General features: G+C 68.7%; 1 protein-coding gene across 4 annotated transcripts in view; it reads left to right on the top strand.

The window, feature by feature from the left end:
* AGAP2 (ArfGAP with GTPase domain, ankyrin repeat and PH domain 2) overlaps positions 1–12,777 on the top strand; it is a 58,142-nt gene that overhangs the window by 42,197 nt on the left and 3,168 nt on the right. For 2 of the 4 annotated variants that reach the window (XM_054013081.1, XM_054013078.1), the window contains exons 4-18: positions 1,099–1,184; positions 1,433–1,574; positions 2,133–2,267; positions 4,411–4,532; positions 5,171–5,323; positions 5,615–5,701; positions 7,018–7,122; positions 7,390–7,552; positions 8,064–8,183; positions 8,540–8,692; positions 9,473–9,532; positions 10,161–10,312; positions 10,841–10,931; positions 11,053–11,275; positions 12,177–12,432. In XM_054013081.1, the coding sequence (XP_053869056.1) occupies positions 1,099–1,184; positions 1,433–1,574; positions 2,133–2,267; positions 4,411–4,532; positions 5,171–5,323; positions 5,615–5,701; positions 7,018–7,122; positions 7,390–7,552; positions 8,064–8,183; positions 8,540–8,692; positions 9,473–9,532; positions 10,161–10,312; positions 10,841–10,931; positions 11,053–11,275; positions 12,177–12,432 (2,048 nt within the window). The remainder of the gene's footprint in view (positions 1–1,098; positions 1,185–1,432; positions 1,575–2,132; positions 2,268–4,410; positions 4,533–5,170; positions 5,324–5,614; positions 5,702–7,017; positions 7,123–7,389; positions 7,553–8,063; positions 8,184–8,539; positions 8,693–9,472; positions 9,533–10,160; positions 10,313–10,840; positions 10,932–11,052; positions 11,276–12,176; positions 12,433–12,777) is intronic. The other 2 variants (XM_054013082.1, XM_054013079.1) reach the window with 1 other exon arrangement.

Here is a 12,777-nt window from a genome sequence, read left to right as displayed (position 1 = left end):
CCCGCAGGGGAGTGCGTGGCACTGGCGCCCCTCACCCCCGACCCGCAGCCCCTGCTAGCCCAGCCCTGGGCTCCCCCAGCTCTGCCGGTGCCCCTCACTCCCGACCCACAGCCCCTGCTAGCCCAGCCCTGGGCTCCCCACCCCCAGCTCTGCCGGTGCCCCTCACCCCCGACCCGCAGCCCCTGCTAGCCCAGCCCTGGGCTCCCTCCAGCTCTGCCGGTGCCCCTCACTCCCGACCCACAGCCCCTGCTAGCCCAGCCCTGGGCTCCCCCCCACAGTCCTGCCAGTGCCCCTCACTCCGACCCGCAGCCCCCTGCTAGCCCAGCCCTGGGCTCCCCCCCACAGTCCTGCCAGTGCCCCTCACTCCCGACCACAGCCCCTGGTAGCCCAGCCCTGGGCTCCCCCCCACAGCTCTGCCAGTGCCCCTCACTCCCGACCCACAGCCCCTGCTAGCCCAGCCCTGAGCTCGCCCACACAGTCCTGCCAGTGCCCCTCACTCCGACCCGCAGCCCCTGGTAGCCCAGCCCTGGGCTCCCCCCCACAGCTCTGCCGGTGCCCCTCACTCCCGACCCACAGCCCCTGCTAGCCCAGCCCTGGGCTCCCCCCCACAGCTCTGCCAGTGCCCCTCACTCCCGACCCACAGCCCCTGCTAGCCCAGCCCTGGGCTCGCCCCCACAGTCCTGCCAGTGCCCCTCACTCCGACCCGCAGCCCCTGGTAGCCCAGCCCTGGGCTCCCCCCAGCTCTGCCGGTCCCCCTCACTCCTGACCCGCAGCCCCTGCTAGCCCAGCCCTGGGCTCCCCACCCCCAGCTCTGCCGGTGCCCCTCACTCCCGACCCGCAGCCCCTGCTAGCCCAGCCCTGGGCTCCCCCCACAGCTCTGCCAGTGCCCCTCACTCCCGACCTGCTGCCCCCTGCTAGGACTTTTGAGCAGAGGCCAGTAACTTGAGCTTTGCGTCATCTCACGGGCTGATTTTGTGACCCCAACAAACGCCTCCCCCGAGCTCTGGGACGAGGCTGAGCCCGGCGTGGGCAGGCAGGGGCTGTCGGGCACAGGGGCCCTGCTCAGCACCTGCTCTCTCCCCCTCTCTGTGGATCCAGGCGGACAGTTCAAGAAGGAAGTGGTGTTGGACGGGCAGAGTCACCTGTTACTGATCCGAGAGGAAGGGGGTGCCCCGGACCTCAAGGTAAGCGCTGGGGGAGGGCTGAGGAGGGGGAGCAGCCGCAACCGGGGGTGGGGTGGGGTGGTGAATCTCAGGGCACTGGATGCTCCGGCAGCTGATCCCTGGCTCCTGGTGTCTCCACTCCGGAGATGCCCCCGCAGCTCTGGCCTCAAGGCCGGGGGGGGGGGTTCCCTGGTTGTGTGTTGGGGACCCCTCCCCCCGGCACAGAGAACCAACCCCCCTTCCCGCTCTCTCCCACCCCACACACACAGTTTGCCAGCTGGGTGGATGCCGTGGTCTTTGTGTTCAGCCTGGAGAACGAAGACAGCTTCCAGGAGGTCTCCCAGTACTACAACCTCCTGAGCAGCTACCGCAACCCCTCGGAGGTGGCTGTGGCCCTGGTGGGCACGCAGGGTGAGTGGGGCGTGGGCAGGGCTGGGGCCCTGAGCAGGGGCAGGGAAGATGGCACGCCCAAAGTGCGTGCTCGCTGCAGGCCATCACGATGTAGGTGGTGGATATCTGAGGCAATCCCAGGGGGGTCAGCAGGGGGCGCTGTACACAGGGAGTGGGGCAGAGGGTCACTAGGGGGCGCTGTGCTGCAGGGAGCGGGGCAGGGGGTCACTAGGGGGCGCTGTGCTGCAGGGAGCGGGGCAGGGGGTCACTAGGGGGCGCTATCCCCTCGCAGTAAGCACTGGCCCCCATGATCCAGAGGCGAGAGCTGTATCTGGTGCATTGGGTGTTAACCCTTTGCATGCCGTCGTGCTGGAGCGTCTTTCCCCCTCCCTGGTCGAATACCCGGCTCGTGACTTGGTCCCCACCCCGAGGACCCTCGCGGGGGGCGGCGCCCGGCCGCCAGAGGGGGGCGGTGGTGTGGAGCTGGGACCCCCCCGAGGGACAGGTGGTGCCTGTCCACCCCATCCGTCCGTCCGTCCGTCCGAGTGAGACGGGGCCGTTCTTTCTCCCACCCCCCAGACAAGATCAGCTCCACCAACCCCCGGGTGATCGAGGACCCGCAGGCCCGGGCGCTCTGCAGCGACATGAAACGCTGCCTCTACTACGAGACCTGCGCCACCTACGGCCTCAACGTCGACCGGGTCTTCAGTGAAGGTGACTGCCGGCCGGGGGCCCTGAGCTGCTCCTTCCCTGTCTGCCACGGGCTGGGCCTGGCTCCTGTGGGGCCAGCTCTACGCAGCTGGGGCTGGCGTGGTTTGTTCCCCCATGGATCCCTGTGGCCGTGGCAGGGGTGGTTTGTTCCCCCTAGGGGTCCCCATGGCCGTGGCTGGGGTGGACTCTCCCCCAGGGAGTCCCAGTGGCTGTGGCTGGGACGGTCTGTCTCCCTGGGGGTCCCTGTGGCTGGGGCAGGCTCTCCCACGGGAGGGGGGGTCCCTGTGGCCGTGGCTAGGGTGGGCTTTCCCCCTGAGGGGTCCCTCTAACCGTGGCTGGGGCGGGATCTCCCACGGGGGGGGGTCTGTGTTGCCGTGGCTGGGGGGGCGGCTCTCCCTCCGGAGGGTCCGCGTGGCCGTGGCTGGGGGGGCTCTCCCTCGGGGGGGTCCGCGTGGCCGTGGCTGGGGGGGCTCTCCCTCGGGGGGGTCTGCGTGGCCGTGGCTGGGGGGCTCTCCCTCCGGGGGGGTCTGCGTGGCCGTGGCTGTGGGGGCTCTCCCTCCGGGGGGTCCGCGTGGCCGTGGCAGGCTCTCCCTCGGGGCGGTCCGCGTGGCCGTGGCTGGGGGGGCTCTCCCTCGGGGGGGTCCACGTGGCCGTGGCTGGGGGGGCTCTCCCTCGGGGGGGTCCGCGTGGCCATGGCTGGGGGGGCTCTCCCTCGGGGGGGTCCGCGTGGCCGTGGCAGACTCTCCCTCGGGGGGGGTCCGCGTGGCCGTGGCTGGGGGGAGGCTCTCCCTCGCGGGGGTCTGCGTGGCCTTGGCAGGCTCTCCCTCAGGGGGGTCCACGTGGCCTTGGCAGGCTCTCCCTCGGGGGGGTCCACATGGCCATGGCTGGGGGGCTCTCCCTCCGGAGGGTCCGCGTGGCCGTGGCTGGGGGGGCTCTCCCTCGGGGGGGTCCGCGTGGCCATGGCTGGGGGGGCTCTCCCTCGGGGGGGTCCGCGTGGCCGTGGCAGACTCTCCCTCGGGGGGGGTCCGCGTGGCCGTGGCTGGGGGGAGGCTCTCCCTCGCGGGGGTCTGCGTGGCCTTGGCAGGCTCTCCCTCAGGGGGGTCCGCGTGGCCTTGGCAGGCTCTCCCTCAGGGGGGTCCACATGGCCATGGCTGGGGGGCTCTCCCTCCGGAGGGTCCGCGTGGCTGTGGCTGGGGGGGCTCTCCCTCGGGGGGGTCCACGTGGCCGTGGCTGCGAGGGCTCTCCCTCGGGGGGGTCCGCGTGGCCGTGGCTGCGAGGGCTCTCCCTCGGGGGGGTCCGCGTGGCCGTGGCTGGGGGGGCTCTCCCTCCGGGGGGTCCGCGTGGCCGTGGCTTGGGGGGGGCTCACCCTCAGGGGGGTCCGCATGGCCGTGGCAGGCTCTCCCTTGGGGGGGTCCGCGTGGCCGTGGCAGGCTCTCCCTCCGGGGGGTCCGCGTGGCCGTGGCTTGGGGGGGGCTCTCCCTCAGGGGGGTCCGCGTGGCCGTGGCAGGCTCTCCCTTGGGGGGTCCGCGTGGCCGTGGCAGGCTCTCCCTCGGGGGGTCCGCGTGGCCGTGGCTGGGGGGGCTCTCCCTCGGGGGGGTCCGCGTGGCCGTGGCTGCGAGGGCTCTCCCTCGGGGGGGTCCGCGTGGCCGTGGCTGGGGGGGCTCTCCCTCGGGGGGGTCCGCGTGGCCGTGGCTGCGAGGGCTCTCCCTCGGGGGGGTCCGCGTGGCCGTGGCTGGGGGGGCTCTCCCTCCGGGGGTCCGCGTGGCCGTGGCTTGGGGGGGGCTCTCCCTCAGGGGGGTCCGCATGGCCGTGGCAGGCTCTCCCTTGGGGGGGTCCGCGTGGCCGTGGCAGGCTCTCCCTCCGGGGGGTCCGCGTGGCCGTGGCTTGGGGGGGGCTCTCCCTCAGGGGGGTCCGCGTGGCCGTGGCAGGCTCTCCCTCAGGGGGGTCCGCGTGGCCGTGGCAGGCTCTCCCTTGGGGGGTCCGCGTGGCCGTGGCTGGGGGGGCTCTCCCTCCGGGGGGTCCGCGTGGCCGTGGCTGGGGGGGCTCTCCCTCGGGGGGGTCCGCGTGGCCAGTGGCTGGGGGGGCTCTCCCTCGGGGGGGTCCGCGTGGCTCCCTGTCTCTCACGGAACTTTCCTTCCCCTCCCAGTCGCCCAGAAGGTCGTGACTCTGAAGAAGCAGCAGCAGCTCCTGGCCTCCTGCAAGTCCCTGCCCAGCACCCCCAGCCACTCGGCCGCCTCCACCCCCGTGGGCGGGATCCACCCTGGGCAGGTACGGCCAGCCAGCGCCTCCCTTAGCCAGCAGGGGACACCGCAGCCCCTGGGGCGCCCCCTCCCCAGCCCCAGCCCTCTCCAGGCCTGCAGCCCCCTTCACGGAGCCGGCGGCGGGACAGTTCCAGCCCCAACGGCGCTGCGATGCCCAGGCCTGCCCGATCTGCCCGCTGAACCGGGGCAACTGGGACAAGCATGGCTCTGGGGGGGTACACGAAGAGCTGGCACTGCCCTGAGCGGGGGCATAGGCAAAGCTGGCACTGCCCTGGCCCTGGGGGTGTATAGGCAGAGCTGGCACTGCCCTGAGCGGAGGCATAGGCAAAGCTGGCACTGCCCTGGCCCTGGGGGAGTGTGTGTGTCGGGGGGGGGGGTTATAGGCAGAGAATAAAACCCAGGAGTCCTAACTCCCAGCCCCTGCTGCTTTAACCACTAGGCCCTACTCCCCTCCCAGAGCTGGGGACAGACCCCAGGAGTCCTGGCTCCGCCCCCCGCCCCTCTAACCTCTAAGCCCCCACATGCTCACTGCACTCCCTGGCCCCCAGCCCATCGGGGGCATTTCCGTGGCCCAGGGGGAAAGGGGCCCTTGGGCAGCGGGTGGCTCCAGGCCGGGGGACGCTGACGCCCGGGGCTCTTTTCCAGGCCAGTAATGGAGGCCACGCGAGCGATTACTCCTCCTCCTTGCCGTCTACACCCAACATCAGCCACCGCGAGCTGCGGAGCGAAGGCTCGGTCGGGATCGGCACCCCCAGCTCTCTGCACCGCGGGGCCAAGCGCCGCACCAGCCTCTTCACGGTGAGCCCCCCCCATCTCCGGAGCTCCCGCCCGGGCACCGCTGATGGTGCCGTTCCCCGGAGCCCCGTGCCGCTGCCGGCCACACATCGCCATGGGCTGCAGCCACGCCCCACAGCCGTCGGGGATTGGGAACGCATGGGAAGGTGGGGCACGGCATGTGGGTTTGGCTCCCAGACAGCTCAGTGGCGCCCCCTGGGGCTGGGACAGGTCAGTGGTGTATCCTGGGGCCGGCTCAGTGGTGCCCCCTGGAGGCCGTGTTCCTTTTGCTGAGGGTTCCTTGTCGCGTTGCAGAACCGCCGGGGCAGCGATTCGGAGAAGAGGAGCTTGGACAGCAGAGGGGACAGCACGGGCAGCGGCCGCGCCATCCCAATCAAACAGGTGAGAGCCGCGGGCACAGCCGGGACCCGGCCACCTCGCCCCGTGGCAGCTGGCATCCCCCCCAGTGCCTGAGAGGGGCGCCCAGGATTTTCCTTTGCCACACACAGCAAATGCACACCCGCCAACACACACACACAGAGCAAACACACACACAGCAAAATACACACAGCACACACACACATAGCACAGCACACACACACATACACACACACACAGAGCACACACACACAGAAAAATACACACACAGCACACATACACACAGCACAACACACACAACAAACATGCACACACACATACACACAGAGCACAGCACACACACACACAGTAAACACACACACAGTAAACGCACACACACACACAGAGTACAGCACACACACACATACATACACACATACACACAGAGCACACACACACACACCCAGCACACACATACACACCGCCCGGCACATACATGCCCGTCCAGGAACACTCATGGGGATGCACACAGCTCTGATGGCTTCAGCCCAGCCTCCCTGGTATTCGTGCATGTCCAGCTTGGGGTCTGACCCCGACTCGGGGAGTACTCAGCCAGCCCACCGCACACGCGGGCAAACACTGTCTCCACCTCCCTGGCCCTCCCGGAGCGGCTGACTGCCCAGATGCCAGGGGGTAAGCGGCATTGGCTGTAATCCACCCACTAAGCCTGGGGACGGATTGGGGAGCGCAGGTCGCAGCTCCGCGGGGACCCGGCCGCAGCCAGCGCGCTGCGGTGACCAGGTCTGCGATCCTGCGCTGGGTGGAGGCATCCAACAACCACGGCGGGTGAGGGGTATCCGGCGAGCACGGGTGAGCTATGAATGCGGGGAACCTCCCCCGGGCAGCAGCCCCTGCCACGCTGAGGCCCGGGGCTGTGCCACACCCAGCCTGGGCCGAATGCAGGATGACCCGCAGCCCTGGTCGTGGCTGGATACCTGCTGGGGGATCCCTGAGAGGAGGCGGTGGCCTAGTGGGAATGGCACAGGGTTCGTGCTGAGGCCGGCGGGAGGAGATGGCTCGGGGCTGGGCAATCCCCCTTGCTCACCATGGGATGAGTCCCAATGTGACCCCCCAGCCCCAGAAGGCAACGGGGTCACTCCAGGGATGGTGCCGTCACCGTAGCATATGGGAGGGGGAACTGCACTCGCTTGGTCCCTGGGACACGGAGCACACCCTCCCCCCGGGGTGTGGGCTGCACCCCGAGTCACCCCGCTAGCTTCCCTTGATGTGGGCAGTAGCCTGGAGGAATCCCGCGCCCCCTCTCCCCCCCGGCCTTGGCTAACCTGCCCCACTCCCCACAGAGCTTCTTGCTGAAACGCAGCGGCAATTCCCTCAACAAGGAGTGGAAGAAGAAATACGTGACCCTATCCTGCAATGGCCTCCTCTTCTACCACCCCAGCATCAACGTAAGTGCCGGGCCGTGCCCCCCGCGCCCAAACCCCTCGCCAGGTGTGGCTCGTTCAGCGGCTCTCCTGGTTTCCCCATCTCCCCCGGCCCGCTGAGCGCCAGCACTCGGGACCAGGCACCCAGTCTGCACCATCCCGCCAGGGGAGAGGGGACACCGGACCGGGGCCGGGCCAGGCGCCTTGGGGATAGGCACGCAGGGTGGAGAGCCGGGTGGAGTTCGCTCCGCAGGGGCTTTGTGGTGACTCCCCGTCTCCCCCTCCCCCTAGGATTACATTCACAGCACCCACGGGAAGGTGATGGACCTCCTGCGCACCACCGTCAAGGTGCCCGGCAAGCGCCCCCCCAGGGCCATCTCTGCCTGCAGCCCCTCTTCCAGCATCAACGGCCTGGTGCGGGACGTGAGCGGGGGGCAGGCGCCCGAGGGTGGCGGTAAGTGACCGCAGGGCCCAGCTCGGTGCGAGGACCCGGCCTGGGCCGCCTCCCAGCCGGGGCGTCAGCACCTGGACCGTGGGTGGTGGGCAGCCTGGGGGTCTCCCTGCTGCCGCGCCAGCCTGGCACCCCCAGGGAAGTGGGGGAGGAGGGGTGCCTGATGCTCATGTGCGTAGGTGAGGCTGGCACACCGGGGCGGGGGGGGGGGGAGCTGGGAGGGCATGAGGGGGCCTGGCTCTCACTGGGGAGGGAGGCCGGGCTGGGTGCCCCAGGAGGGTCTGGCATTCTAGGGTGACTCCAGGCCCCCGCAGCCTTATCCCTATGCCCAGCTGTGTAACACAGCTCAATGGTGACACCTAGTGGCCTGGTGGATTGCTCCTTAGCCGTGCTCACCGGTGCTGGCTGGCACGCTGGGTCCATATGTCATCGTACGGGCCCAGCACGCCGTCTTGGCTGGATCCAAGGTCCTCTGCCTTGGGGAGACCCCTCAGCTCCCCTTTTCCCCCCACAGCTAGCCTCTCCCCCGCGGTGCTGACCATCCCGACAGAACAAGCGGCAAAGGCCTCGGGGAAGGCGGACCGGCCCCTCCAGCGTTGCGCTTCGGCAGCCAGCGCCAAGACCTCCAGCGGGGGTAGGTTCGGTGCTGCCCCCTGCAGCTCCCGGCGCCCCTCGCCAAAGGCCAGCGAGCAGAGCGGGGGCAGAGAAGGCCACTGGGGGGGTACGTGGCGGCCGTGGGACATGCTGGGCTCCCAGCAGGACCTCTGGTGATAGAGGCACTGACGCTTCAGGCCTGATGCTGCCCAAGGACCCCAGAGATTGAACCTGGAACCCCGATCACACCCAGGGGCCCGAGAAATCCCTCTCCAGAGCCTGACAGGGTGGCTGGCTCCCAATCCCTGAGAATGCCAGTGGGCTTCTCCGGGCACCGGGGAGGTCGGAAGATGTGGGGGCCGGGGGGTGACTTCTCCTGCCCGTGTCTCTCTGCAGAGGGGTCCCCGGCCGGAGAAGGGGTGTCCAGCCCCAGTCCCAGCCCCGGAGGCAAAGACCCGCCTCCTTCGCCCATGATTGACAGGAAGAAGCATCGCCGGAAGAAGTTGATGACCCCCTCGAAAACCGAGGGGTCAACGGGGCAGGCGGAAGGTGAGGGAGGCTGTCGCCGTGGTAATGCAGGGAGCCGCCCCTTGGCAGCCTCGTGAGCAGCACCCCTAGCCCGGGGGCCCCAGAGCACCCTGGGAACGGCCTTGAAAGTGCCCAGAGCCGAGCAGGGAGGGGCAAGGGGGGAGGGTCCGGGGGCCCTCAAGGGAGAGGACAAAGAGAGTTGGCCCGTGGGACTCCTGGACACCTTCGGTGGGCTCCCAGGGCACGAGTGGGGCTGCGTCTACACTGCAAAGCAACAGGGCTTGAACCCCGGGTCCCGGCATGACTCCGGTTCGGATCCTCCACCCCTGGGGGGTCCGGAGCCTGGATCCAAGCCCTGGGCTAGTGTGATTTGTGTGTAGACAGGAGTGGGTTTGGCTTGAGCCCGCGTTCGAACCCTGCAGTGTAGACGTACCCACGGAGACCCGCCCTGGCAGGGAAGGACTGCTACGGAGCCGGAGGGGGCAGGGCGACTCTGACCCCGAGCAGCGTGGCATGGGGTACACCCAGCCCAGAGCAGCACGCCCAGGCGATACCGGCCCATGCTGACAGCCAGACTCTGCGCCGTTTCATTCCCGCTCTGTGAATGGCTTCCCAGCACGCGCCCCCTACAGCTCTCCCCACCTCTCTTGGGTGGGGCTCACACTGCTCACAGCTTCCTCCCCCCCCACCAGCGCTTTGCCTCCCCTCCCCCCGGGTGGGATCCCCATCTTCTGGCTTTTTCTCTTGACTGTCTCCCTTTATTCTCTCCTGCCTCCCGCCGCCCCCCCGGACCCTCCGCAGCCAAGCGCAAAATGTGGAAATTAAAAACCTTTGGTAGTTTAAGAAATATTTATAAAACAGGTAACGCGCAGCGGCCGTCACGCGGTGCTGGTGTCACTCATGCATGTCGATGTGCTTCCATCGTGGGGTGCCGCCGGCCGCCTGGCTCCGGTGCCCCCCGCCGGGGCGGGGAGGAGCCCGGCCATACCTAGGGCAAGGGGCAGGGCAGACAGCTGGGTGTCGAGCTCCATGCCAATGCTAAAAGTGCTGGCTGGCACAGGATGAAGGCAGGGGCACTGCTCTGACGACTTGCCATTGGCCCCTGCCCCGCCAGCTAGCTACATGCCCGCATGCTGTCTGTACGCTCATCCCAGCCGGGTTCCCCCGCGTCACAGCCACCCTCTGGCCAGCAGGGGGCGGTAAGTGCCACTTTGCTGGCACTCCCGCCCCCGGGACCGAGCTGCCAACTCCCTCCTGACACTACCCAGCTGGCCCCAGCTCCTTTAAAGGGGTATTTTGGGTCCTCCCTACAAATAAACCTGGAAGCAGGGGGGTGCTCGGCCAGGCAGGGAGCCCCTCACACCCAGCCTTGGCGCCCCCTGTCCGGCAGACACCGCTCCCCCAGCCTGACCGTGGGTTGCTCCGGTGGGGTGCCCAGGTGGTGACGCTCACCCACCCCCGGGCTGGGGGCTCCCTTTCCCTTCTGCAGAGGAGGAGAACTTCGAGTTCATCATTGTGTCGAGCACGGGCCAGACATGGCACTTCGAGGCCGGCAGCTTCGAGGAGAGGGACGCCTGGGTCCAGGCGATCGAAAGCCAAATCCTGGCCAGCCTGCAGTGCTGCGAGAGCAGCAAAAACAAGGTATGTCGGCCCCAGCTGCTCCCCAGAGCCAGCCGCCTCTTGGGGCATTTCCCAGAGTCTTCTCTCTGCCATCCAGCCACTGAGCCACCTGGACAGTCTGGGAACTCCCTGCCCTGCCCTGCCACCTGGGCGGGGCCCTGCCTGCCACCAGTCAGTCCCTTCAGAGAGGGAAATGCATCCACTTCTGGGGGACAGCGGCCAAAGTGTACAGCTCCCGGCATAACCATGTATTGGGGGTGGAACTGGGCCAAACCCCTTTCTCTGCGGTCTTTAATGTCTGTGTAGGGAACCCTCCCACAGGGAGCGATTCACCCCTGAGCAGAGGGGGAGCCCCAGGTGGGTGCCGCTGATGTCCCACAAGGGCCTGCCAGGACTAGAACTGGGGGTGTTTCAGCTCGGATGTGGCTCCCCTTGAGTCCCATGGCCTCCGCTGGGGTACACCTCGGGGGGCTGGTCTGTGTCCTGGCTCTGGGATCTCCCAGCTCCCCGGTTGCTTGGCCAACTGCCCCCCCGCTTTGCTCCCCGCAGGCCCGGATGGACAGCCAGAGTGAAGCGGTAGCCATCCAGGCCATCCGGAACGCCAGAGGCAATTCCTTGTGTGTGGACTGCGGGGCACCGAGTAAGTCTCACTCCTGAGGGGGCAGGCGGCAGTGAGGCTGGCGCCGGGGGGGGCTCTCCCTGGCTGGCTGGGTCCCAGACCGCGACGCTGATGGGGAACTCTCCTCCCTCCCTCCCCCCAGACCCCACCTGGGCCAGCCTGAACCTGGGGGCGCTGATCTGCATCGAGTGCTCGGGCATTCACCGAAACCTGGGCACCCACCTGTCGCGGGTGCGCTCGCTGGACCTCGACGACTGGCCCCTGGAGCTCACCCTGGTGCTGACGTCCATCGGCAACGAGACGGCCAACAGCATCTGGGAGAAGAACACCCAGGGACGCCGGAAGCCCACCTGCGAGTCGTCCCGGTGAGCGCCCTCCCCCCCACCCCACGTGCCAGCCCCGTGCCCACTCCCGGGGGCTGGGCAGGAGCCACTGGGGAAAGAGGCAGAGAAGGGAGAGTGCAGCCCCCCCATGGCATTTGCCACTCGGCCGGTGTTTCCTGGGGGCGACAGCTAATAGCTCAGGAATGGGGGAGGAGGGGGTGATGCTGAAAGGCCCCTGGAAATAACAGTCCTCTCTCGCCTAGTAGGACCCTGTAGGCACCAGGCTATGGGCATTACCAGCCTGCTGGGGGGTGAAGGGGTGGAGGTTGCAGGCATCATGCCAGGCCCCTGGCGTGGGTACCCAGTTCTGGGCACTGCAGGTCCCTGCGGGATACCCGGCTCCAGACACTGCAGGCCCCTGGGGGTACCTGGCTCTGGACTTTGCCCAGGAGGGAGGGGTACCAGCTCTGGGCACTGCAGGTTCCTGGGGGTGCCTGGCTCCAGAGACTACAGATCCCAGCGGGGTACCCAGCTCCGGGCACTGCAGGTCCCTGGCGGTACCTGGTTCCAGATTTTGCCCAGGTCCCTGGAGGATACCCGGCTCTGGACACTGCAGTTTCCTGGAGGTGCCCGGCTCCAGGCACTGCAGGCCCCTGGGGGTCCCCGGCTCCAGACACTGCAGGTCCCTGGGGGTACCCGGCTCCAGACACTGCAGGCCCCTGGGGGTCCCCGGCTCCAGGCACTGCAGGTCCCTGGGGGTCCCCGGCTCCAGACACTGCAGGTCCCTGGGGGTACCCGGCTCCAGACACTGCAGGCCCCTGGGGGTACCTGGCTCCAGACACTGCAGGCCCCTGGGGGTCCCCAGCTCTGGGCTCTGCGTCTCTGCCCAGTCTGTCTGCATCGCTGGGCCCACATCACCGCCCGTGTGCGTCTCTCGCCGCAGGGAGGAGCGGGAGTCGTGGATCCGGGCCAAGTACGAGCAGCGGCTGTTCCTGGCCCCGTTCCCCAGCCCCGAGATCCCACTGGGGCAGCAGCTGTTCCGGGCCGTGCAGGAGAAGGACCTGGGCACCGTGCTGCTGCTGCTGGCGCACAGCTCCAAGGAGCTGATCAACACCTGCTCCGGGGACAAGGACCGGCGCACGGCCCTGCACTTGGCCTGCGACCTGCCCCATGTGGTCATCACCCAGCTGCTGGTCTGGGTACGTCCGGCTGCCTGGGTTTTGGGGGGCTGGGGGATCCGCTGCCCTCGCTCATAGCAAGCAGGGGCCAGCACACTGGGATCCCCCTGAGCTTGGCAGGGGCCCATGTGCCCCCTGGCACTGTGGGCTGCGGGGCCGGGGTGCCAGCTGCAAGGCGTTCCAGCCACGAGCAAGCTTATAGCCTGGGCATTGTGACATCACTGCCTGTTGCTCCGGAAAGGTCTGTGACGTCACTGGTTGTGCGGGTCCCCAGGGACCTATACGGGGTGGCCAATCCGAGCCAGCGGCACATCCGCTTGTTAGCCTGGGAGGGGCGATCCCATAGCGACGCCTGGCTCCGGGATC

This window comes from Malaclemys terrapin, chromosome 23, assembly GCF_027887155.1.
Source record: "Malaclemys terrapin pileata isolate rMalTer1 chromosome 23, rMalTer1.hap1, whole genome shotgun sequence".
Lineage (NCBI taxonomy): Eukaryota > Metazoa > Chordata > Testudines > Emydidae > Malaclemys > Malaclemys terrapin.
The sequence above is the reverse complement of the archived record's forward strand: the minus strand, read 5'-3'. Positions and strand labels throughout refer to the sequence as shown.